At 40.1% G+C, this 25,055-nt stretch overlaps 1 protein-coding gene across 1 annotated transcript in view; it reads right to left on the reverse strand.

Moving 5' to 3' along the window:
* OSBPL1A (oxysterol binding protein like 1A) overlaps nucleotides 1-25,055 on the reverse strand; it is a 244,562-nt gene that overhangs the window by 149,978 nt on the left and 69,529 nt on the right. The window contains exons 7-13 of the mRNA XM_004702913.3: nucleotides 24,698-24,842; nucleotides 10,149-10,210; nucleotides 9,665-9,709; nucleotides 8,436-8,509; nucleotides 8,263-8,326; nucleotides 3,004-3,102; nucleotides 1,335-1,457 (exon numbers count right to left, since the gene is read on the reverse strand). Of these exons, the coding sequence (XP_004702970.1) occupies nucleotides 1,335-1,457; nucleotides 3,004-3,102; nucleotides 8,263-8,326; nucleotides 8,436-8,509; nucleotides 9,665-9,709; nucleotides 10,149-10,210; nucleotides 24,698-24,842 (612 nt within the window). The remainder of the gene's footprint in view (nucleotides 1-1,334; nucleotides 1,458-3,003; nucleotides 3,103-8,262; nucleotides 8,327-8,435; nucleotides 8,510-9,664; nucleotides 9,710-10,148; nucleotides 10,211-24,697; nucleotides 24,843-25,055) is intronic.

Raw genomic sequence — 25,055 nt, forward strand, 5'->3', positions numbered from 1 at the left:
GTGATCATGAGGTGTCGAACGGATCACTGAAGACAAATGGGTGCATAAGCAAATGTGGTGAAGAAAGCTGATGGTGCCCAACTATCAAAAAGTATAGCGTCTGGGGTCTTAAAGGCTTGAAGGTATCTAGCCTTCTTATGAAGAAAATGATTCAAATAAGGAATAGAATGAAAGTCTGATAATCTTTATACAAAAGAAAATACTTTTCTTTCAAGTATTTCTTGGACTTAAAGAATACTGACTAAAAGTATGTAGTATCATTTTATTTTTTACTTGTTTAACATAATTTTGGCTATGTATATTTAAACCTCTTCTATTTATCTAATCAGTTTTATTGTTAATTAGAGGCTCTAATAACTGTTAATTTTGCCAAGTTCACTGATCTGAAAATTATACTTCTGGTTGCCACATTACACATAAGCCTTTAAAACAAGCAGTTCCGGGAACACAATTCTAGAGCCAATGCTAGGAGATGACTAACAAAATCAGGATGCGCTCAGATGTTCAAAAATTCCCTCAAAAGTTACAATTAGGGGTAGAAGAATCAGATATCTTTCCTAAGGCCTTTAGGTCAATAAAACTTCCTATGTATTAGTAAAGTTATGATTAAGTTGTTGACTTACAAATATTTAAATCCTGAAATTAATCCATTACATTAAATGCTGTTGGCGAATTCATATGCTCTGACTTATTTAGATGAAACCCATCATCCCAACGAATTCTAATTGTTCCAAACATAATTTCCATTTTTTCATAGACAAGGTGGATCTACAAGGGCCAGCCAGAAAATTGATGCCCCTTCCCCCGCAAATACCTATTTCATTTCAATTAAATATGGTGATATTTCTCTATGGATAAGGCATTGATGTCACTCCGGATGAGGGTCTCCTCATTCATCACTGACACTTTACGCAATGAAGTTTCGGACCGACGGTGGTTTTAAATGACACTCCTCACTAGGAAATGCATCGCTATGGTTCCTTTATTTAAACTCTGGAAGGTGCAATGAAGTCATAAAGGGCAGCAAGTCAAGGTAGGCACACGCCCCCTACTGGTGGCAGTTTTTCAAGAGCATGCTCCTGATGACAGCAATCTAAAAGCTATACATAGGCACCTGCCCGTCGCTCTAGGGCACTTCTAGAAACATTTGATAGTATTTGTGTGACAGAAACATCATAAACACCAAAAGAATAAGAGTAGGCAAAGCGCAATCTATTTCCATTACTGTTAGGGATCTTACTTTCAAAAGCTCACAATCTAAAATAACAAGACCACTTGGGGCAATGTAAGTGGCAGAACTAGCTACAAAGGCCAGGTTATGCTTTCCTACTTACCTCTAAAGATACCTTCAAGTCTGCAGCAGAAACGGTGTCCTCCTCCTCATCATCCGTCACCTGGTCTTGGGAACAGTAGTGAGTGCTATAGGCAGAGTGCTCATCTATTGCTTCCAGCCAATCCTGAAACATTCCAGGGATTTCAATAAAAAAATGAAGAAGCAGCTTTGTTCTGAACGGATAATATGACAATGATCTGATAGTATAGGGCTTATGTGATAAAAATAAACTCTATCCTCAAATAATAATAAAGCCACCAACAATTCAATAATGATATAGTACTCCTGTCTATAGCAGATGTTTAGATAAAAGTACTTTCCCAATAGTTTAAAATTACCATGTCTATGCTTACACAGTCATTAATGTTCATACTCCTGTGGTACAGACATTAAAGAACACAGAGAAATTTTATACTTCAACATTAAAAAGACTCAGCACTGTTGAATAAGTTACAATATAATAATGAAGCCAGACACACAATTTCACCAACTTATAATATTCAAATCATAAGAAACCAGATTTTCTTAATGCCAAAAACTGCTCTGGTGCTTTCACTATTACTTAAAAAAATACCAGTCATTTCCCAAAAGGAAATTGAAACTGTCTAATGTAAATGTAGATGTTTTACTTCTTCCTCATTTTCTTAAAGTATTACTCACGGTCAAATCTTACCAATTCATGAAATGTTGAGAGAGTAAGGAGCATGAATCCCACTGTTTGAGGGCCAACGTTAGCCACTGTGAGATGTACACGTTTAAAATCCCTGGCGGTATGGGCTGGGATCCGCATGGTCAGCAGTTCGAAACCACCAGCAACACCATGGGACAAAAGCTGGGCTTTCTAATGTAGAACAGAGTTACACATTCTGGGGAAGCCAGCAGGGGTCACTGTGAGGGGGCACTGACTCCATGACAGTGACAATTGGCTACACATAAGGACACTTGAGAGGAAGAGGAAGGAGCAGACCTGAGCGAGGGCTGTTTGAGTGTACATCAGGAAGCCACGGGCTGCCCTCACCTTGGCAGCACCTAACAACAACACATACATGCATATGTGTGTGCACACATATACATACATGTATAGCATGTATATACACGCATGCATTTATACACACATACATATATACACACCTGTATGTGTGTGTGTATGCCTATGGAACTGCTTTGACTTAAAGGAATATGGATTCTCCATCAAATGATTGTAACATGACTTTCTGTTGAGTGAATCCCAATTTTCTTGCTAACTGTTATTATTCAAGGTACCTTCAATGGAAGGCAGAGTTTATACTGTAACAAGTTTAGACCAACTGGGCCCTGCACTGTGAAGCTTGATGCCTCTGGTAAAATCACTTCAGTCTGAGAGTCTTCAGTTTCCTTGCCAAGGAACTGAAGGACAGACTTAATTATTTTGCCATTTCCAAACAACAATTGGGCATTTTCCCACATCAATAACTACCTCTTACTATCAAAGAATCAAAATAAAATATTATGAGCAGAAAATACCTGTAGGTACATGTTAATAAATAGATAATTCATAAGCCAAAGTTTAAAAGCCTCATATAATTGCCCTATTAAAAAGATATGATTGCAAGACTTCAGATGATATTATTAAAACTGTCTCAAAATTTTTTCCTAAATTTTGTGAAAGATAAGTAAATCCATAAAATTACCTTTCGTGACTGTTGAAGGCTATTTTTAGGAACCCTGAAGCCATGGATAGTGTCATCAAAGCATTTAATAAAGAAGAGGCAGCTATCAGTGGATTTTACCTTTGACACAGAGAAATCAGTAAGATAATAACATCACTCACAAAACAGACCCCTAAAATAGCTACACATAAAGCTAAATGTGTTAACAGTGATACACAATTAGACTACTTTTAAACATCCAGAAAAATTGGAGAATAACTTACAGTGGGAATATCAAACATACACTAAATGTATTGTAAATTATCTGTGTCTAATGTTTTTCACATTCTTAATAACCCAAAGCAAATATTGATTGTCCATTGGTTATGGAGTTTGGGTTTCATACTTTCTATTAAGTATAAATTATTACACACTTCAGCTATAAAGTTCTCCAAACCCACAGCTCTAATTTCTTATTCACACCAATATCTTGAAGTGCTCATTGTATCTCTACTTTAAGTAGAGAAAATGCAGGAATTAATGTAGAAACCTGTGTAGAAGTAGGTAAGGTTGATAAAGAAGGGCAAAAGTAAAGGAAAATAAGAAAATTCACATATAACTGTCATTTTGAAATAGGAATTCGGAAGGAAAGAGACCTTGAGAATGTTAATGAGTGGCCTTCTGTTTTAAGACCCTAGTAGGGGACTCCTTGTGGAAAACAGCTATGCACGCAGCACACAACACAAAAAAGAACCACTAGACAGAACTGGAGCGTGACTAAAAGTCGACAGACTGGTGGGCATTGGAGGAGAGGGGACCACTCCACCCTCTTAATAGAAAAGAACAATGAAGAGCTATACAAGTTCCCTTACCCACAGCAGCATCAAGTGCACACTTGTGTCCTTGGGAATCTAGGAAACAATGAACACTGAGGAGTGGAAAGAAACCCGGTGCGAAAGAGCCAGAGGGGATCCCAAACTCTGCTTACCCCTGTATATCTAGCTGACTCAAGAATTACACATGTACAGAAGACAATGAAGCTCATATAAACACAACATGTCTGAACTAGTCAGACCAGAGCTGAGCTCCAAGAAACAGAATTTTTAACAAAAATGCAGGCCAGAAAATGACTTGCTAAAATGAAGGAAACAACATATTTCAAAGAAAAAAATTGCAGACGCTCTAGAAATTAGTATCCATAACACTCAGGATGTAATCCCAAATCACCCGACATACAGAGATGTATCAAAGTGCAGGACACTCTCAAGAGGAAAAAAAATCTAAAAGCCCCAAATGGTTAGAATAAAAGAATCGAATGGCATGCTGTCTATGAGAGACAGATAATAAGGGTAAAGATGCAGACAGGCCAAAAGAAAACAACAAAAAAGCTTTGAAAACAAAATAAAGACACTCCCAAATAAATGAGCCTTAGAGAATTTGTTGCCAGTGGGTACAGCTTACAAGAAAGAATAACAAACAAACAAAAATAATCCACTGCTCTTGAATGTATTCTGACTCACAATGACCCTATCGGACAGAGTAGAACTGCTTCCTAGAACTCACAAGGCTGCAAGTCCTTAACGAAACAGACAGGTTTCTCTATATTGTAGACTTTGAGGTTAGCAGCCCAATGCTCAACCCACTGTGCCACCAGAACGCCTTAGAAAGAGTAAAGGTGTTTTTTAGGCTAAAAGAAGTGCTATAGATAAGAAATAAAGAGAATTGGTGAAGACAATAAAACAGGTTATCAAAATATTTTTTTAACTTCCTTCTCTTAATTGATTTAGAAATAATTACAGAACACAATAATAATAAAATTATATAGGTGGGGTTAAAACATATAAAGATGCAATATACATGACAATAAAAGTACTAGGGAGTAGAGAAAGGATATTATAGTATAGTAATAAAATAACTCGAGATGGTTGCCTGAATCCACAGGGCAAAGTAAGGAGAACTGGAAATGCTGAACATGTGAGCTAAATTAATAGACTATACAAATATATCTCCCCTCACACTGTCCCTCTTTAAAAACACATGAAATTAACATGCATTTACACATGTAAATGAATGTTTACAGCACCATTATTCACAATAGTCTATATCTACCAACTGATGAATGGATAAGCAAAACATGGCATATCAAAGCAATCGATTACTAATTGGCCATAAGAAGGAATGAAGTACTGATACATGATGCTACAATAAAGATGAACCTTGGAAACAATTTATTAAGTGAAAAGAGATAATCAGAAAAGACCATACATATATTGCATGACTCTATTTATGTGAAACATGCAGACTTGGCAATCTAAACAAAATGCGCATGATTATTGAATATAAAACTGATGGTCTGTTCTGTAAACCTTCCCCCAACTCACAAGAAACCTTTAAAAAGAAAGCGAACAAGTGGTCACGTAGGCAGGGCGAAGGGGGGTAACTTGGAATAAAACATAACTATTCATGGGCAGGTGGTTTATTTTTTGGAGTGATGTAAACTGATTGTTGTGATGGGTACACAACTCTGAGCTTTGAGACTACACCAAAAAACACTGAATTATATAAATACACATTAAATGTGAGGATTGTACAGCACGTAAATCACATGTCAAGAAAGTTGTTAAAATACACAGAATATTACATAAAGAAGTAAAAACAAGAGTGCATGGTTGGATTTTTGAATTCATATAGTCAAGATATATATAAAACAATAATTGTGCAAAGGAAGAGGTAGTTTCTTTTTTCTCCTAGGCATTGTTTCTTATAGTGTCCATATTTTATAGACTTAAACTAGTATTAATCAGAAGCAATTGATCTAAATTAAGGTAGTTATACTATGTAGAGCACCCACTAAGACGACAACTAAAAAGTATGACAAAATAATTAACATTAGAATTCATACCTACTGAATGCTAAAGACGGAAGACAATGAAAAAGAATGAACAGAAACAAATGGCAGTTGGAAATCCAGCCATATCAATAACATGTTACATGTCAAAGTAAATATAAATCAAACAAGCCAATAACAAGGCAAAGATCATGAGAATGGATAAAACTGGAAAATGTAGTTCTAGGCTATCTACAAGAGATGCTTTAGCTTCAAAGGCACAAAGGTTCAAAGTAAAAAGAAAAATATATATATTATGCAAGCAGTAATCAAATAAGAGTTCGAATGGGACTTTATGGGGAAAAATGTTATTAGGAACAAACTACCAAACTCTACACCATCGAGTTGATTCCAACTCATAGTGACCCTGTAAGTCAGAGGAAACTCGCCCCTCTGAGTGCCGAGACTTTACTCTTCACTGTGAGTAGAAAACCGCATATTTCTCCTGCAGAGAGGTTGTAGTTTTGAATTTCTTAGCAGCCCACATGTAACCACGCTGGCACCAGAGCTCCTGAGAAACAGAGCAGCTAGACATAAAATCAGAGAAGATGAACAGACCACCGCCACCCAACACCACAACGCATGGTCTTCTCAAGCACACATGGAACATTCCCCAGGACAGACGGAAAGGAAGGCCAGAAAACAATTATCAGCAACTGTAAAGAACTGAAACCATACAGAGCATGTTCTCCAACCAAAATGAAATTAGAAATCAACAACAGAAGGAAATGGGACAGACCTACAAATATTTGAAAATGAAACAACACCTCTTTGAATCCACAAGTCTGAGAAGAAATCAAAAGAGTAATTAGAAAATCTACCAGGCTGAAAGAAAAAGGAAAAAAACCCAATGTACAAAATCTATGTGATGTAGTGCTGTAAGCAAAATAATTAGCAATAAGGACCTACCTTTGGGGGAAGAAAAAGATCTCAAGTCAATAACCTAAACTTCCATCATAAACAAATGAGGAAATGAGCAGTCCCTGCATTTCAGCAGTCACTCAATGAATGCCTGTTAGCTTCTATTGATATGGGATTCCTAAGTGGAGGCTTCAAGCAGACAATTAAATAGGGATCTATAAGTTGCAAAACAAGGTCAAGCAGAACACAACAGGAACTAATCAACTCTAGAGAAACTGAAGGCCAAGAAAACTTTTAAAACAAGGAGGTGAATGGACATGTTTATTTATTTATAATATTCTAGCTAATCGTATCTTCCTTTTTTTTTTCAAAACCATTTTAGTGGGAGCTAAATACAAATATCATATTATCCCACAGTTTAGTGGGAGCTAATACAGATATCATATCATCTCACAGTTGAATCACAACAGGCAAAGTATTATACAATTGCCTTTGTTTTAAGGGAAATATGAGTGAAATAAACCTTTCAACTGAGGGTTTTAAACACAGAGGGTTTTACTTGACAATAACAGCCCAAAGGATGAAGAGGAAATGGTCTTTAGTAGATGAATGAAGAGCAGGAATAAGAGAACAAGCAAGGCTGCATCCAGCAGAAGTGACTAGAAGATTAGTTATATTAGAGGCAGATTCCTGGGCTTTCCAGACGAATCTTAAAGAAGGAAGAGGTGCAGGTATAGTGAAGAGGCCATGCACTTGTGTAATTCGGTGGTACTGCTGGGCATCTGACAAGCCTGTGACTCCCCAAGGCCAAAAAGGCTTGTCCCTGGAGTCTTCACACTGATAAAAGCAGGTCTACTCCAAAGAGTAGCTAAGCTGTGATGTTGTGCTGACATCGTAAAGGATTTGAACCAAGAACCAAGAACGGATGTCTAGGCCCCAGTCTTAGACCAATTTCTATAGACAAAAAACGCACTCATTCTTCTGGCCTACCGAATACAGAGAACCTAAGGATCCTGGCGCTGTCACAGTTTCAAATTTTACTCTAACCTCAGCAAAGAATGACTCATGTCCAAATACACTTATCTGTGAATATGTATCTATACACAAAAACATACACACACACTTAAAAATTATTGAAAACCTCTAGATAAATATTTGGGGATCATCCAACTCTCATTCTGTAATATGTGGAGCTAATAAAAAAAACTGACTGATTTTAAATTCTCTCCAAATTCTATAACATCATTTATTCTTGATTCTGGACATCAAACACAGAAGAGTGGTGGGTGGGTGGGTGGGTGGGTGGATGTGTGTGTGTGTGTGTGTGTGTGTGTATTCCCACAGGACTTTGAGATATCATAAAGCTTCCACAGATGATTTCAGGACATCAAACACAGAAGAGTGGTGTGTGTGTGTGTGTGTGTGTGTGTGTGTGTGTGTGTCTGTGTGTGTCTGTGTGTGTATTCCCACAGGACTTTGAGATATCATAAAGCTTCCACAGATGATTTCAGGCAACAACTTGCAGAATGGATCTCAGAGGTGGAGCAGCCTACCGTGCACACTGCTTGAGTCAGGTGTTTGCATCCCTGGCGATAAATGTGATGCACAGCATCAGGCCTTCAAAACAAACATTAAATTATCACACCAAAGGGAAAACTGGTAGGTGAAAAACTAATCTTTCAAAAGTCAGATACGAAAATGTCCTGATTATGAGGATAACACTTACTGTTTCCTATACCACGAAAGGACTCCGTGTTCCAACACTACCCAGAATAATCTCCAGCCAAAAAATCGCGAGCTCTAATGGACAAATGACAAAGTGACACATCGACGTTCAAATAGTTGACTGATAAAAAGTAATTTAGTGATGACAGTTCTATCTGAGGCTTTCATCTGGACAGCACTGCTGAACATCAAAAAAAAATCACGCACAAGCTTATATACTAGCTGAAGTAATGAAAACTTATCACTGGAGGGTGACAGGGAAAGAAGAAAAACCATCCTGATAAGCCCAGTGATGAATACCGTTTATTAGCCCAAGAATCTTGTTAGGGATATTTATAGGAAATGGACTGTTTGTGGCCTTCAAATACAATTTCCTCAAAGTTAGGAAAGAACTTAAAAAAAGAAAAAAAAGTCATTATAAAATGCGCATGCATATACATATAAATGTAGAGAGATAATGCTTGTCATTACAAAATAACTGAACTATAAATTCTAGAAAATAACTCAACAACAAAACCCACAGACACACTTAAAACCAGAAGGATTTCATATGTGCGTTTCCACGCACTCTGTAACCATTCAAATATTAATTTGGCCATAGGTCCTAGGGACATTAGTACTATAAAAACCCATCAAGCTGCTTCTCACTCCTGGCAACCCCATGAGTTAAAAAGCAGAACTTGCCCTGTAGGTATTTCTTGGCTATGATCTTTGCAGAAGCAATTGGCCGGGGCTTACAATGAGCTGGTAGCAACTCGATGCCAGTGGGTTTGGTTTTTCTTTTCTTTTAAACTCTTACAAAGTCACTGGGTGGGTTTGAACTTGTGTCAACCAAGTTCAATGTTCACAGCAAAACTAACACGACTGTCGTTTTATGATTCATTGAGATAAAAATGTATTTTGTCCCCACTCTGGGCAATGCAAACCAGGTCATTTAAAAGTATTTCAATATCAACAAAAAATAACCAATAGTAGCCTAATGTGGTTTAACATTATAAAAATGGTTGGTTACACAGGGGGCTTTAAACAGTTTGTGGAAAAATGGAATAGAAAAATAATGCAATTTTTCTATATGAACCTTTTAAAGACCTTTCATATGATAAGATCCAAGAATGATTACATCACATATTGTCTAGATATGATTGCAGAAAAAAAAGTCTTAAAAAAACTAAGCATCTGAGAATTATTCTTTCCAATTTTACAAAGAAAATAAGCAAAAATCCAACCCACCTTCCAAAGAGGGCCTTCATATCGTTTCAATGTTTTGTACATGACCTATTAAGGAAAATGTCAAGATCATGAAAGAGGCCAGGCTTACTGGTCAACAGAGACTAGTGGAACCCCTAAGCCTATGGCCCTTCATCACCCTACAGATCTGGAACTGAACTCCACTCCCAGGTGGGCCTATTCAATCACGTATGATCAAAAAGGCAGCATTGACCCAAGGACAAAGTATCAAGGGCGAGGAAAGAAGGAGGAATGGAAACTACAAACAGGGAGAAAGCGATGGCACAATAAAGGGATTGCAACAGATGAGTTAAAGAAAATATCTATCATGTGTTGAATGCTCCGTAAAGCATCTGATCTCTGTAAACTTTCACCTAATTTACAATAAAAAATTACAAATGTTTTCACTCAACACACTTCCAACCATTTCAAATATCCAAACGTTTTCTAAAAATTCTTACATCAATTTAAGTATATCACTACATACCTTATTGCCCAGAAGGATATGTTTGATTTCAGCTCCCTGGGCAAGGTCAAGAGGTTTCTGATCTGTGTACAAGAAAAAGAAAAATGCCGTCAAGAACTGAAGCTGCAATCTCAGGACAGAACAGCCTTCCATCAATCCGTCAACTACATCGTTTTCTTCTCTTCCCAAATTACCTACCTGAAGTTTATCATCTCAGTTCTTTCTGGCCTCCTTCCTGGCAGCTAAGAACACAGTACAGTTTCTATGATTGCTCAAGCTTTCTTCCTTAAGCCTCTATGTATTTCTTGCAGCTACTGTAACCACAAACTAAGTAGTTGAAAACTACATAAACTTGATCAGCCCAAAATCCGTTTCGCTGAGCTAAATTAAGGTGCCTGCAACCTAAGCTCCAGCATTCTAGAAGCTCCAAGGGAGACTCCATTCCCTCACTTTTTCCAGCTTCTAGAAGCTGTCTCCATTCCTTGACTCTCTTCTTCGATGCTCAAAGCACATAATTTTTAACTGTTTCCATCCTCTCTCTCTATTTTGATCCTCCTGCCTTTATAAGGATCTTTGTGATTACATTGGGCTCACTGGGTAGTTTATTATACTCTCCTCATCTCCAGATCCTGAATACAATCACATCTTTGGAGGTCCTTATTCAGCCTACCAAGGAGCCCTGGTGATACAGTGGTGAAGTGTCTGGCTGCTAACCAAATGATGAGTGGCTCGTTCCCAGCAGCTGCTCCACAGACGAAAAGACCCAGCAATCGGCTCCTGCAATGACCTGTGGCGGGTTCTATCAAGTCACAGCTGACTCAAAGCGCCCCTGTCCGGTGGAAGGAGAAATATCCACTGGGTTTCCTAGACTGTAATCTCTTACATGAACAAAAGGCCAGATCTTACTCCCGTGGAGTAGCTGGTGGATTTGAACTGTTGACCTTGCAGTTAGTAGCCAAGTACCTGGTAGTTTGAACTGCTGACCCTATGGTTAGCAGACAAATGCCTAGCCATTGAGACACCAGGGTTCATTTGGTAGAGCCTAGGAAACCAATGAGGCAGTTCTACTCTGTCATACAGAATTGCTAAGCGTTGGACTCAACTGGTCAGCCTGATAAAACAACCATGTTCAGACTACCACCACTTTTCAGCTACCTTATAAGGAAAGAGGTAGCTAGAGAGCTCACAAACCAAGGGCATGATGGTCCACACTGGGAGCCAAAAGGAAAATGAAAGAGTGGAGAAGGCAGCTAGGAGAGCACTTATGGTAGCCTTTCTTAACCTTACAAATGCAAGTCGTTTGTCCACGTGACAGTCAACAACAAAAGGCCAGAATTTGCTTATCCAAGCTACTGAATAAGGTCTGGAGTGAGTAGCAAAACACAACATGAAGGAAGCAAGCAAGCTTTTAAAACAAAAAGAAAATACTTTCTTAACCTCCAATAGCTTCCATTGGCTAAAGACAATAAAGTACACATTAAAAAAACTATGTTCAGGATAACAAATCAAACTGAAACTCTACAGTAAAGCAAATATATTTAATTAAATAGCCTTCTTATAAATATCCAACACTTGCCTACGTAGCACAATGGGTTAGGCAATAGGCTGCTAACTGCAAGGTGGGAGGCTCACATCCACCAGCCTTTCCCTGGGCCGTGGGAGACAGATGAGGCTGGCCACTCCCGTGAAGATGCCCAGCCTCAGAAGCTTCAGACTGTGGGTCAGAATCCACTCCATGGCCGTGGATCTGCTCTTGGTTTTGCTGTGTACAAGGCAAGACGTTTGACAACGTTCTCATGAGAATCTATGTTATGTGCCAATTGCTCTTTTCAACATTGGTATTGAGATTTTTTTTTTTTAATGGGAGAGGGAGGATAGGCATAGAAAAGAGGAGAGAACAATAAATGAGTTTTTAAAACTATACTCAGATAATCAGCACTATTCAGAAACGTTTAAATGCATGATTATGATAGAAAATGGCTGGGAGACCAGTTGTTCTTAGAGGTTGGGAGGTTGATCTGGGAAGGGCTCTCTGAGGAGCAGACGTGAAGTGAGAAGAAGTACGCAGCCCTGTGAAAAGACGAGGGCTTGAGCACTGTGGCGGTGGGAGTCAGATGGCTTTATGCCAGATGGATTTAAGACACCCTGGCCAGGGGTGGGGTCAATCCTGTCAATCAGGTCAGAGCCTGATGCTGTGTCCTTGGCAGTGCGGCCGCCTCATAAAGAGGACTCTGGGGCCCACCCTCTGTCTCTCCTCCCTGCTTGTGACCACCCTAGGAGCTGCTGGAACCCTGCCGTGTTCCCATGGACCTTGGATCCACACGACCCTGCGCCCAGGGGCCTGTGATCTTCCTGCATTACACAGCATTGCACTCATGGGGCTTAATGGGTTTGAAGACTTGTGGACTAGTAGTAGACTTATGGATTTGAGTTGGACTGGGTTAGGACGCTTTCTTGATATATAAATATTTCTTGAAATAAAACCCTTTCTTATACATAGATGAGTTTCTCTAGATTTGTTACTCTGGTCAACCCAGCCTAACACACCAGCAGAGAGAAAAAAGAGCTGAGAAAGGAATGATTTCCTGCATAGGAGATAAAGTTAGTGCAATAGAGGCCACATCGTATAAGGGCTCGGTGGGTGAAACCCTTGTGAGAGAGTTTAAGCTTGGTTTTATTCTAAACTTGGTGAAAAAGCCTAAGCAGCAGAATAATGTAATATGGCTTCTATAGAATAATGTAATAATGGTAAAATTGTGAAAATATGAAAAAAAACACAATTAGGGAAATGTGAACTTTGTCTATTGGTTACTTAATGAGTTACCAAAATATTTTTATAAGGCAATACTATTGTGATGGTCTTTTTAACAGCGTTATTGTGATATACGGAGACTTAAAATGTTCACAGGAAAATGGGAATAAGAGATAATGACATTTTTATATAAACTTTAAAAGTCCCTGTGTATAATTTATATGTCATACAGTTCACCCACTTCAAGCATACAATTCAACAACTTTTAATATATTCACTGAGTGGTGTAATGATTATGTGGTTTGTTTTATTGAAGGGAGAATTTATCCTTCATCAATATATTGGAATATTTACAAATAATGTGGCAGATGGCTGGAAAGGGTGGGAGAAATGAAACAAGACTGGTCATTATTGATAATTCCTGAAGCATGGTGATTAAATGATGAACATTTAATTATACTATCTTATTTTTTAAGCGTTTGTCATTTTCAATATAGTTTTAAGAAGCTCCAAAGGCACAGACATTAAGTGTTGAGCTGCTTAGAGGATGGAACTCACCACTCTGGTTGTAGGTTGGAATTCACTCAGTTGCTCCTGGAGGAAAACCTGCTGAATCTGTTTCTATAGAGACTCTCACCTCACTGTCAGCAAGTCGATTCCAACTCATACTGACCCTGTAAGACAGAGCAGAGCTGTCCCTGTGGGCTTCCAAGGCCATACATCTCTGCAGAAGCAGAAAGCCTGATTGAGCTTTCTCAGGAGTGGCTGGTGAGCTTCAATTGCTGGCCTTTCAGTTCCCAACACAATGCATAAGCCATTATGCCACCATGATTCTTTCGAAACCTTACGATGGAAGTTCTACTCTGTCCCATGAGGTCACCATGAGTCAGAACGCACTCACAGTGGCAACCAATAACAATCGTTTTGTTTTTATTTAAGAATACTATGATAATGGTTTCCCATCCATACCATCAAATCAATTTCAATTTCAATTTCAAATGGAAGTGATCAGAGGAGGGCCTCTGAGGCTGTAAATCTTCGCCGGATCTGGCTAGCCCCATCGTTCCCCTGCGGATCAGCTGGTGGATTTGAGCTGATAACTTTATGGTTAAAAGTCCAACTGGTACCAAACACTGCCACCAGGGCTCCTTGACTATTGTCTAGATAATGGCTTGAAATGTTTCCAAGAGAAAAGCAAGGAGGCTCATTAAAGAGCAATAGCAATGATCCAGGAGAAAGATAGAGGCAATGTGGGCGAGAGAGTTAGTAGCTCAGGAGGAATACTTGTAAAGACAGGAAGAAGCACATGGCTTTGAGATTTTTGAGGAAGACTTGTAGGGATGCAGAGGGATGAAACTGGGGCAATCGTATATTACTTTGATAGTGGGGAAAACTTTTTAAAATGTTAACTGAGAAATTACCGCATATACTCGTGTATAAGCCAAGTTTTTCAGCACATTTTTAATGCACTTTTTGTGGTAAAATTAGGTGCCTTGGCTGATATTCGGATCGGCTTATACTTGAGTATGCACGGTAATAATGAGTTTCACTTTTCCCAGCCAGCACAGAGGAAGGTATCTTATAAAGGTCTGCCAACTCTGTTATTTTCATTCAAACTACAGGGTGCTTTTGAGAGATGATTCCTCTAGGCCAAGTGGAAGAAGACAATGTGATTTCTTTCATAGAAATCTGCCCTCATGCCAAAAATAAATCCTGAACTCCTGCCAACTAGATGAAATTCCAGTCCAATGCCCTCATTTCTGGACTCAATGCCCAAAGTGCTTGACACACAGCAAGAATTTAAAAAAAATCCTTTTTTACTGAATGAAATAGCCAGACTCCCTCCTGTATGGGTGCCCTAGGCAGTCATTTCAAAAACTGACTGCAACTCCTCTCAACAACGAAATAAAATTAAAAATGATTTAATATTTAAAATTTTGTATGATACCAGATTGTCCCTTCAGTGGGAAAAACAGTATTGTGAAGATGCCAATTCTAAAATCAACCCACATGGAACATTAACTGCAATGAAATCTCAACAGTATTGTAACACGGAAACTCAGAAAATAAATTGAATCTTATCTGGAAGAATATACGGGTAAGACGGTCAACGAAAATCCTTTACAAAGTAGATAGAAAGGGGAACCTTTACCCAGTACTCCAAAACCAAACAAACTCACTGCCATCGAGATCAATGCTGACTCACAGTGACCCCGTGGGGGTCTCCACAACTGTAACTGTTTACAGTAGCAGAAAGCCCGGTCACTCTCCTGCAGGCTGCTGGTGGTTTTGTACTGCCCACCAGTTTTAGAACATTACAAAAACCAATGAAAACAAGTGCAATGCAAGTATAGAAAGAATAAAATTACGTTTCAAGGCACAGGAAATCGAAGTACATAATTAGTGATAATCAGTTGGTCACCATTTGTACAACAGAACAAACCACTGCCTAGTCCTATGCCATCTCCACAGCTGTAACATTTGTAGACACTGTGTCAATCCATCTTGTTGAGGGCCTTCCTCTTCTTTGATGACCCTCAAGCTTGATATCCCTTCCCAGGGATTAGAAAAGTACATGAGCTGAAAGCTCATCATCCTCACTTCTGAGGTAGCATTCTGGCTGTTCCTTCTTCCAAGTACAGCTCCTTCTATTCCTAAGTGCTGTCACTAGTCTTATTTGGAATTGTACTAAAAGTAATACCTACAGCAATAAGGGAAGAAAAAGAAATAATGAGAATCCTAATGATAATGGAATAAGTAAAACTGTCCTTATTCACAGATGGCATCATCCTATACATAGAAAACCCACAAGAAACCAATAGAAGGAGTCAACAAAGTGACAGGGCACGAGATAAACACACGAAATAAGTATGATTCCTCTACACCAAAAAAAGGAATCTGAAATGGAAATCAAGAAAACAAGCTTTGTACAATAACTCATTCCCTACTGCCATTTCCTTCCCCCCACAAAAAACCCTAGGAATAAACCTAATTAGGGACATAAAAGTTCTATTCCACACTTGTGAACAGGAATACTGACATTGGCAAACATGGCAACACTACAAAAGCAATCTAAAGACATGATGAAATCCTGGTCCAAATCCCAACAATATTCTTTAATGAAAAGCAAATCAGTCTGCAAATTTACATGGAAAGGAACGAAGCCCCACATAGCTAAAGCAATTAAGAAGAACAAAGTAAGAGACCTCATACTTCTGATCTCAATCTTACTACACAGTGACGTTTATCAAAACTGTCTGCTTTGGGTACCATATAGAAACGTAGAGTACTGAAAGAGAACTGAGGACCCAGAAATAAGTATGTCCATCTGTGGTTGGTTAGTAGTCAATGAAGACTCAAGGTCCTTTCAAGAAGACAAAATGCCTTTAACAAATGATGCTGGCAAAACTGGATTATCATAAAGTTCTTAGAATATCACTGTGAGTTACACAATTTCAGGTCAACTTGATCAAAAAAGGAAGTGGTGGACTGTAGTCTGTCGATTAGGTCACAGCCTGATGATCCCTCCTTGTGGACGTAGCCTTCTCATGAGGATTCTGGGAACTTCCTCTCTGTTGATTGTGCCATCAGAAGAGGTGGGTCACTCTCTCTGCTGTCTTCCTGCTGACAAGCCATAAGGAGCCACGGGAATGACAGTCAGTGCAACGGAGATGCTTCCAGCGCCATTGGATCCACAAGACTTTCCACCCACCGGCCTGTGCTCTTCCTGCAGTCAGCATCATTGCATGTGCTGCATGAGTCTACAGAGAATTTTAAGGACTAGTATTGGAAATATGGGCTAATATCGGAATTACTGACTTGATCTGGACTGGGCTGGGATGTTTTCTCAATATACAATTGCTCTTGATATAAAGCTCTCTCTTACATCCCTATGAATATCCCTGGATTTTTTCTCTAGCCAATCCAGTCTAATACATTCTGGTACCTTGGGAGTGGGGTACTAGAGAAATAAACCATAAAGATGGAAAGTGAATGCTTGTTTGATGTCTGCCTCATGCAAAGCACTGTCGTTCTCCCTTGGAGTGGCTGGTGGCTTCAAATTTCTGACCTTGCAGTTAGCAGCCCAGTGAACAACCACTATGCCACCAAGTCTCCTCAGATGATCTACTATTAAAAGCTAGGCCTGACTGCTTTGTCTCTACTTTTTTTTCTAAGAATTTTATGGTTTTAGTTTGCAAATATAGATCTCACATGTTTTGATTTTGGTTTTGTGCACAGGATGAGGTATGTTGTTTGGGTAGACTAGAGAAACAAATTCATAGATACTCATATGTGAATAAGAAAGGGGTTTATAAACAGGAGCAACTGCACATTAAGAAAATATCCCAGTTCAGTCCAGATCAAGTCCTAAGTCCGATATTAGCCCGTATGCCTGATACCAATCTATAACATCCTCCTCAGAATCACAAAACACATGCAATAATGCCAAATGCAGGATGATCACAGGCCAGTGGGTGGGAAGTCTTGTTGATCCAGTGGCAGTGTAAGCATCTCAGCACTGGCAGGGGTCTCCATGTGGCTTCTCCAGGTCCAGTATTCTGGCTGCATCAGGGTAGGTCCATGTGGCTTCTCCTCAGGGATGTCTCAAAGGGAGTCAGTCTTGTCAGCAGAAAGTTTCCAAGGGAGTGAATCGGGAGAGAAAAAGAGAGAGAGAGAGAGAGAGGTCTCCCAGCTTTCAAGGAGGAAATCCCAAACCCCAGAATCCTCAAGGGAAGGCCATGCCCTCACAGAGGCCTCATTGGTTATATCTTGATTAATGGACTAGACTCCACCCCTTCACTCTTAATCCTCTGAAGTCCCAAACTGACACCAGATTATGTAACTACCACACGAGACATAGATCTTGTTTAAATTTGCACACATGGAAATCCCACTTTCCCAGCACCATTTAATCAAGAGACTCTTCTTTCCTCAATGATCAGACTTAGGTGTGTGGGCTCTGGACTCTCAATTCTGCCATCAGAAGAGGTGGCATTGGTCTGTTTATTGCTATGCCACTTTCAGGCTGTGTTAATTACTGTAGTGGTATGTAGTTGTTTGGTGCCATCCAGTCAGCTCTGACTCATAGACAACAACAGGTAACACTTCCCAGTCCTGTGTTCAAGCCCACTGTTGCAGCCACTGTGCCAATCTTTCTCACTGATGGATTTCCTCTGTTTCTCTGACCCTCTATTTTACGTAACAACCATGATGTCCTTTTCCAGGGATTGGCTTCTCCTGAAAAAATCTCTCCAACCTTGCTTATACAGTATATACTGCTGTATAGTATGTTTTAATATCAGGATGTGCAAGTCCTCCTACTTTGGTCTTCTTTTTCAACACCGTTCTAGCTCTTCAGGATCCCTTGTCATTCCAGACAAGGGCTACTTTTATTTCTCATCTGTCCCTTATTCCTATGTAAGCTCCCTCAATATATCTTTTCTCTAAAAATAAACAAGTAAATAAGTAATTATCTTCATTGTATCTTCCTTTTGTACATCCCAAATGAAGCATCTCTACAGATGTACCTGAGTATCACAAAAACAATCCTTGCCAGAAATCTGGACTGTCCTTCTATTATTTTACATGCTTACCCTTAATTGATAAGCCTTTGTTATAAATTGCTACCACTTTTCAAAGGTAATCATCATCTTTAAATTCAACCTCTATTCCCTATGTGTATACTTCTACTTTTATTATTCAGGAATATATTCATGGATAAAGTGGTTTTCTTTCTTTACTTAATGCTAAACATAGTTTAAAATCATGGGATGTTGTAGCTGTCATTCCGTACCTTCCTTTCTTTAGTCACCATTGTTTTTATCTATGCTGATAGATGTAGGTCTAGGGATTATCTATTTTAGTACAGCTGCAAGCATAAATCATGCTTCAGGCAACACATTTCCTGTCTTTTTCACTATTTCAAATACAGGTAAAATAAACATCCTAAAACATAGCTCCTTGTATTTATGTGAATGCATTTTTTTATTCTAGTTTGTCAAAAACATATATACTAAAGCTTAGAGAACTGGAAGTTTTTCCGTGCAAAATTCAGTGATATTGTGCTGAGCATTGTACAACTATCACCATTATTGAAAATTTCCATCACTACTAACAGAAACTCAATGACCCCTAAGCAGTGATTTTCTCCTCACACTAGTAACCCCTAATAAACTTCAGTCTATTTCCTACATAAATAGAAGCGGTGGGAAAGCTGATTCTTGCTGGATCTGGTCTGCATTTGGCTTATCCACCTCTGGTTTTTGAAACTTGAGTCAGGGACTGCCGTATTATCTTCTGACCCCAAGATCCATCAGTGTCCTCTCATCTGATCTGCTGGCCTTGCATTCATTCACTCACCTCTCCAGACACAATCCTGATCTGTTGACCTTGGCTTCATCCACCGCTGCAGCTACCAGCCTGTGAGGTTCCTGCCAATCTTGAGTTCATTAGCCCTTAAAGCTACTCAAGCCAGGAGATGTCTCATCCCACCCATGGACTTAGAACCTGCATGGAATATGACTGAACTTTCCTGTCTATATTATTTTCTTGATATAGATTTATGTAAATACAAAAGGATTACTGCTTTTGCTTCTCTAGTCTAAGACAGACATATACCGAGGATTGAGATTCCCGTATTTTACTATAGTTTTACGCTGAACTCTTTCAGGAACTATCTAATGGTTTTCCACCAGCTTCATATCACTTTGCCTTCCTATCAGCAATGGATGGAGTCCAATTTCTTCATACAAGGGTGTACCTCGCCCCCCCCCCCCCCCAAGAGAAAAACAAAAGCAACAACCAGAATTGCACTGCAGGGCTTTCGTAATATTCCGTTTTCCTGCTAGGCAAGCATCAAGTAACTCGGTCTGAGTTAGAGCACCCAGTGGCTTCACCTGGGAAGGTTCTCTCTGGTCACAATGAATTTTTTCGTAAAAGCAGTTTCTCTTGAGCCTTGTTTTTTGTGACGGCCAATTTAAAAAAGCAGCGCGTAGCTATGAAATTTTGTTTCCTGCTCAGGAAAAAAGTCACAAAATCTGTTGTGATGTTGAATACAGCTTACAGGGACAGTGCTACGAGGAAAACTCAAGTGTACAAGTGGTTTTCTCCTTTCAAAAAAGGTGAAATGCCAAACATTTGATGACAAGCCTCATTCTGTATATTCATCAGCTTCCTGAACAGATGAAAATGTTCACTCTTAGTGTTAATTGGGCTTTCTATTTAGAGCAGCGGTTCCTAACCCGTGGGTCACAACCCCTTTGGGGGTCAAACGATCCTTTCACAGGGGTTGTCCATTTCATAACAGCAGCAAAATTACAGTTATGAAATAGCAAGAAAAATAATTTTATGGTTGGGGGGGGGGCAGTCACCACAACATGAGGAACTGTATGAAAGGGTCCTGGCATTAAGAAGGTTGAGAACCACTGATTCAGAGGTTCTGAAAAGAATGTGCAACACTGTGCGGCAAAAAAGGCCTGATTTGGCTTCAACCCGATGCACCAAGACTTGAACACAACATACCGGCATGTACCAGGGAACCAATAGAGAGGTCTGTGGGGCCGGCCCCAATCCCAACTATGTGGACACCCCCTTTCCCCCAGAAGAATGCACTTCAGAGGACAGCACTGGGGTTACAGCTTGAGGAGAGGAGTGCATCTGATTAGAGCACACAAGAGAAACAAAAAGGCATGGAGAGGGAGGGGAGGACATCCTGGCCCACCAAGCCCCAAGGACAATATTCCTGCTTGGAGCAGACCACGCACAGAGAGGACCATAGGACCAGCCACACTAAGAGACACGACGTCCCTCACTGAACCATAGTGCTGCGGGGACAACACTGGAGACACAGTGCGGGAATCGTGCACAATCTGACCGCATCACACTAGGGTGAGGCACTGAGGGCATGCAGCAGAGCAGCAGGTGAGCAGAGTGATGAAATCCCCGGGTAATACCAAAAATAGACTTTGGAGACAGAGTGTGGCACCCCATCAGACTTGACTAGAAAACACTCGTAAAGGCCAACAAACAGACCTTGAACTATTTATAGGTTCTTCCATTTTTGTCAGTGTCTTTCTTTTTGTTGTTTTGGGGTTTGCTTTGGTTGTTGTTGTTGTTCTTGTTTTGTAGGTCTTGACCTCCTTTGTTGTTTTATTTGGCTTTGCCTGGTTTTGCGCTTATTAATGTATCTGCATGTCTGTCTAGATAAGATAGGCAGGATAAATAATTCGGAGATGAAAAAAACAGGACCAATGGTTCCCGGGGGAGAAGGAGAGGTGGGAGAAAGGAAGGGGGGAGGGGGGGAAACCCAGGGACAAGGGAATAACAAGTGATATAAAATCACTAGAGAGAAGGGAGTAGGATGCCTAGTGGGACTTAATCAAGGGCAATGTAGTAGTGAGTAACTAAACCTAAATGAAGGCCGAACATGATGGTGGGACAAGAGGAAAGTAAAAGGAAATAAAGGAAAGAACCAGGAGGCAAAGGACATTTACAGAGGTCTAAATACAGGCATGTAGATATGTAAATATACATATAATGAGAGGGGAATAGAACTATGTACTCATATCTATATGTTAAGAATTAAAGTTACAGATGGACATTGGGCCTCGACTTGAGTACTCCCTCAACACAAGAACACTTTATTCTAACAATCCAGCATTCTGTGATGCTCAGCTTCCCAACAGGATCGCTGAATACAAAATGGGTGCATAAGGAAATGTGTTGAAGAAAGCTGATGGTGCCTGGCTATCAAAGATACAGCGTCTGGGTTCTTATAGAGGCTTGAAGATAAAAAAGTGGCCATCTAGCTGAGAAGCAACAAAACCGACATGAAAGAAGCACACCAACCTGTGTGATCATAAAGTGTCGATGTGATCAGGTGTTAGGCATCCAAGACTCAGAACAAAATCATACCCAATGTGAATTGGGGCGGGGGGTGGGGGTGGGGGATGGGGTAGAGACCCAATGCCCATTTGTAGACAATTGGACATCCCCTCATAGAAGGGTCACCGGGAAGAGATGAACCAGTTAGGGTACAGTATAGCATCCATGAAACAAACAACTTTCCTTTAGTTCTTTGGTGCTTCCTTCCCCCCACAATCACAACCTCAATTTTACCTTACAAATCAGATTAGACCAGGACATGTACACTGCTACAGATAAGAGCCTGCAACACAGGGAACCCAGGATAGAGAAACCCCACAGGGCCAATAATGAGAGTAGAGATACCAGGAGGATTAGGGGAGGATGGGAGGAGAAAGGGGGAATTGATCACAAGGAGCAACCTATACCACCTCTCAGCAGGATGAACAATGGAAAAGTGGGTGAGGGGCGACAGAGGATAATGTTAAGATATGAAAATAATAATCTACAACTTATCAAGGGTTCATGAGAAATGGGGGGAGCTGGGAGGGAAGGGTAAGAAATGGAGAGCTTAAAACTGGGGGTCAAATGCTTTGAAAATGATGATGGCAGCATATGTGCAAATGTGCTTGACAAAGTGGATGAATATATGGATTATGATAAAAGATGTAAGAGCCCCCAATAAAAGTATTTAAAAAAAAAAAGAACAAAAAGAGAGGGGTGTGAGTAAAAGAGTAATGAAGAAGAGAGACTGCAGCCTCTACCCATGTAAAATGTCCTTTAAGATATAAACACTGACACAATGTATGTATATATTATGATTAGAGCTGTAGGAGCCCCCAGTAAAATGATTTTTTTAAAAAAGGTCTGATTTGTGGCAGATGAGGGACTGGTTTTGTCATCACGACAATGTACCTGTGCACATGCAGCCATCTCAGTGTTCTAGTTTTTGGCAAAAACAGCATGCCTCTCTTGCCTCACACGCACCTTACTCACCTGACCTCACTCCGTGCAACTTCTTTTTGTTTCTGCGAATAAAGAGGGACATGAAAGGACAGCTATTTGAGACATAGAAGAGGGGAAGGGGAAAAAACAACGAGGAGGTGCTGCCAACCATCCAAACAGATGAGTTTCAAAAATGTTTCCAAAAATGGATTCGCAGATTTGACAAATATATTAAGTGTAATGGGAAGTGCTTTGAAAGTGATAAGGTTGTTTTTTCGAAAAAAATTAAATACATAACTTTGAAAAAAGTTCCAGTGTTTTTGGAGTACTGCCTTGTATCTTTGCCAACATCTGTTATTTTGTGTTCTCTTACCACAGCTGTTCTTGTGGGGATAAAGTGGTATCACATTGTGATATTGACATATATCTCCCTAATGACTAATGCAAGGATCCCTAAACACACTGTCAGGTAAGCACTGGTCTGTTACCAGCAAGGCTGACAGTTCAAATCCATCCATTGGCTGCTCTGTGGGAGAAAGTAGGGGCAAGCTGCTCCCATAAGCTTAGAGCCGAGGAAACCACTACCTGTCACCACTGATTGCCGAGTTAGAATCCACTCAATGGTAGCTAACAACAACAGTGATGAAAAATGCCACTACTGGTCATTTTCTCACACTGTGGAATCTGTATTGCTAATATGTTGGAAGCTATGCCACCAGGACTTCAAATACCATCACAGGGTCATCATCACATTAATTTTTCTAGAGCACAGTTTTTTACTTTTTCAGTCTACAGCTCCACCTAGGTCCCCTTAGAAATTCCAAATGAAGGTACATTATGGCTAGTCATTTCCAAATATTCTGCTCTATGACGCTAACCCTCATCTAGCTCATAGGACCCCAAACTCATTGGGCCACTACTGACCCCTTTTCAGAAAGGAAAAAAAAGTATTCAGTGAGCCCCCTTACAATTAAAAATGCTTGCACCATAGTGCACAATCCAGGATAAAGTGCAGGTGTCTGCTTTTGCAGCCCCTCACTGCCACCCCGCCACAAAAACAGCATGGCAAGAACAGCACACACAACTGGATGACTCCAGCACCCCCTAGGGCATGGTACCAACCACTTTGGAAGCACTGGTCTAGATGATTTACCCACTAGCACTCCTCTTCATAGGCCCTAAGTGAGCCAAACTGGGGATGCCACTCAAATTTCTGCTTATCAAAGTCTTACTAGATAATCATGGTATTAAGGCTATATTCAAAACAGGAAGAAAAACGAAACAAGTAGGTGGGGGGACTTTGTCAGAGACACTATCCAAAGTCTTTACAAATGAAACTTCATTTTCTAAAACTCTTGGGGGGGCTTCAAAGTCCGTATCAATGACCGAATCCTTTAAGAAGATCGTCTAAACTACCCCAAGCTTCCAACATAGCAAGCAATGCTCACAAGGTGTTATGTATGATACATTCCTCTGAACTCAGGTACAGGAGACAAGTTAAGTGATGGTCCTTGCCTTTAGGAATTCAGTCTAATGGGAGACAGTCACATAAGTGACAATTGCCATAGACTGGGATTTGGGCTAGGAAGGAGCTGAACACGGGGATTGTGGGACCAATGAAGTGTTCCAGCCCATTCTGGCAGCAGGCAGAAGCACGCGTATCAAAAATGGTACCTAAAGATGCTAAAGAGTCTCTCCAGGTCGGTTCTGGCCTGGTTACCCCATCCTTTGCTACAGACATATCATGCACATTCATATCTTTCTCTAGATGGCAATGGCACACCTCTCTTCGTCATTGTAAGGGTCTACAATGGAGTAAGCAGCATTAAACAGTTAAGTCTTAACTGGAAAGTAAATTAATTAGTTTATCTTTTGTGTGAATGCCTTCATTTCAATATTAAACAGTGAATATGCAGTTTAAAGCTGAACACGAAAGTAAAAGTTCTATGCCACATTGATTTCATGTTATAGCTTCAAAATCAGCAACCAAGGCTTTTCACTAAGTGCTTACCATTTTTGTTTTTCCGACTTGGGTCAGCTCCGCTTTTGAGAAGCTTTAAGGCACACTGCTTATGAGCTCGGTAAGCTGCACAATGCAATGGTGTATTTCCTAATTGATCGGAACAGTTAACATCAGGAGGATTCGGTCTGTTGAGCTAAATATAAAAGAAATGGGCTGCAGAATTACATCGCAAAGATAGGTTTTCTCCCATCACATGTATGAAGGCAAGTGAATGTCTCAGGCAGGACCTCACATTGCATACACACAATGCACAGCTGGGGTCCTGAGTAGCAAGGCTACCAGTAGCTTCTTGCTCACAGAACCAGCCAATCCTGTCATTCCTCAGGTTCAGGTTCACTGTGCTAAC

This window comes from Echinops telfairi, unplaced genomic scaffold (genome assembly GCF_000313985.2).
Source record: "Echinops telfairi isolate 266 unplaced genomic scaffold, ASM31398v2 ScPeMD7_7400;HRSCAF=8409, whole genome shotgun sequence".
NCBI classification, from domain to species: domain Eukaryota; kingdom Metazoa; phylum Chordata; class Mammalia; order Afrosoricida; family Tenrecidae; genus Echinops; species Echinops telfairi.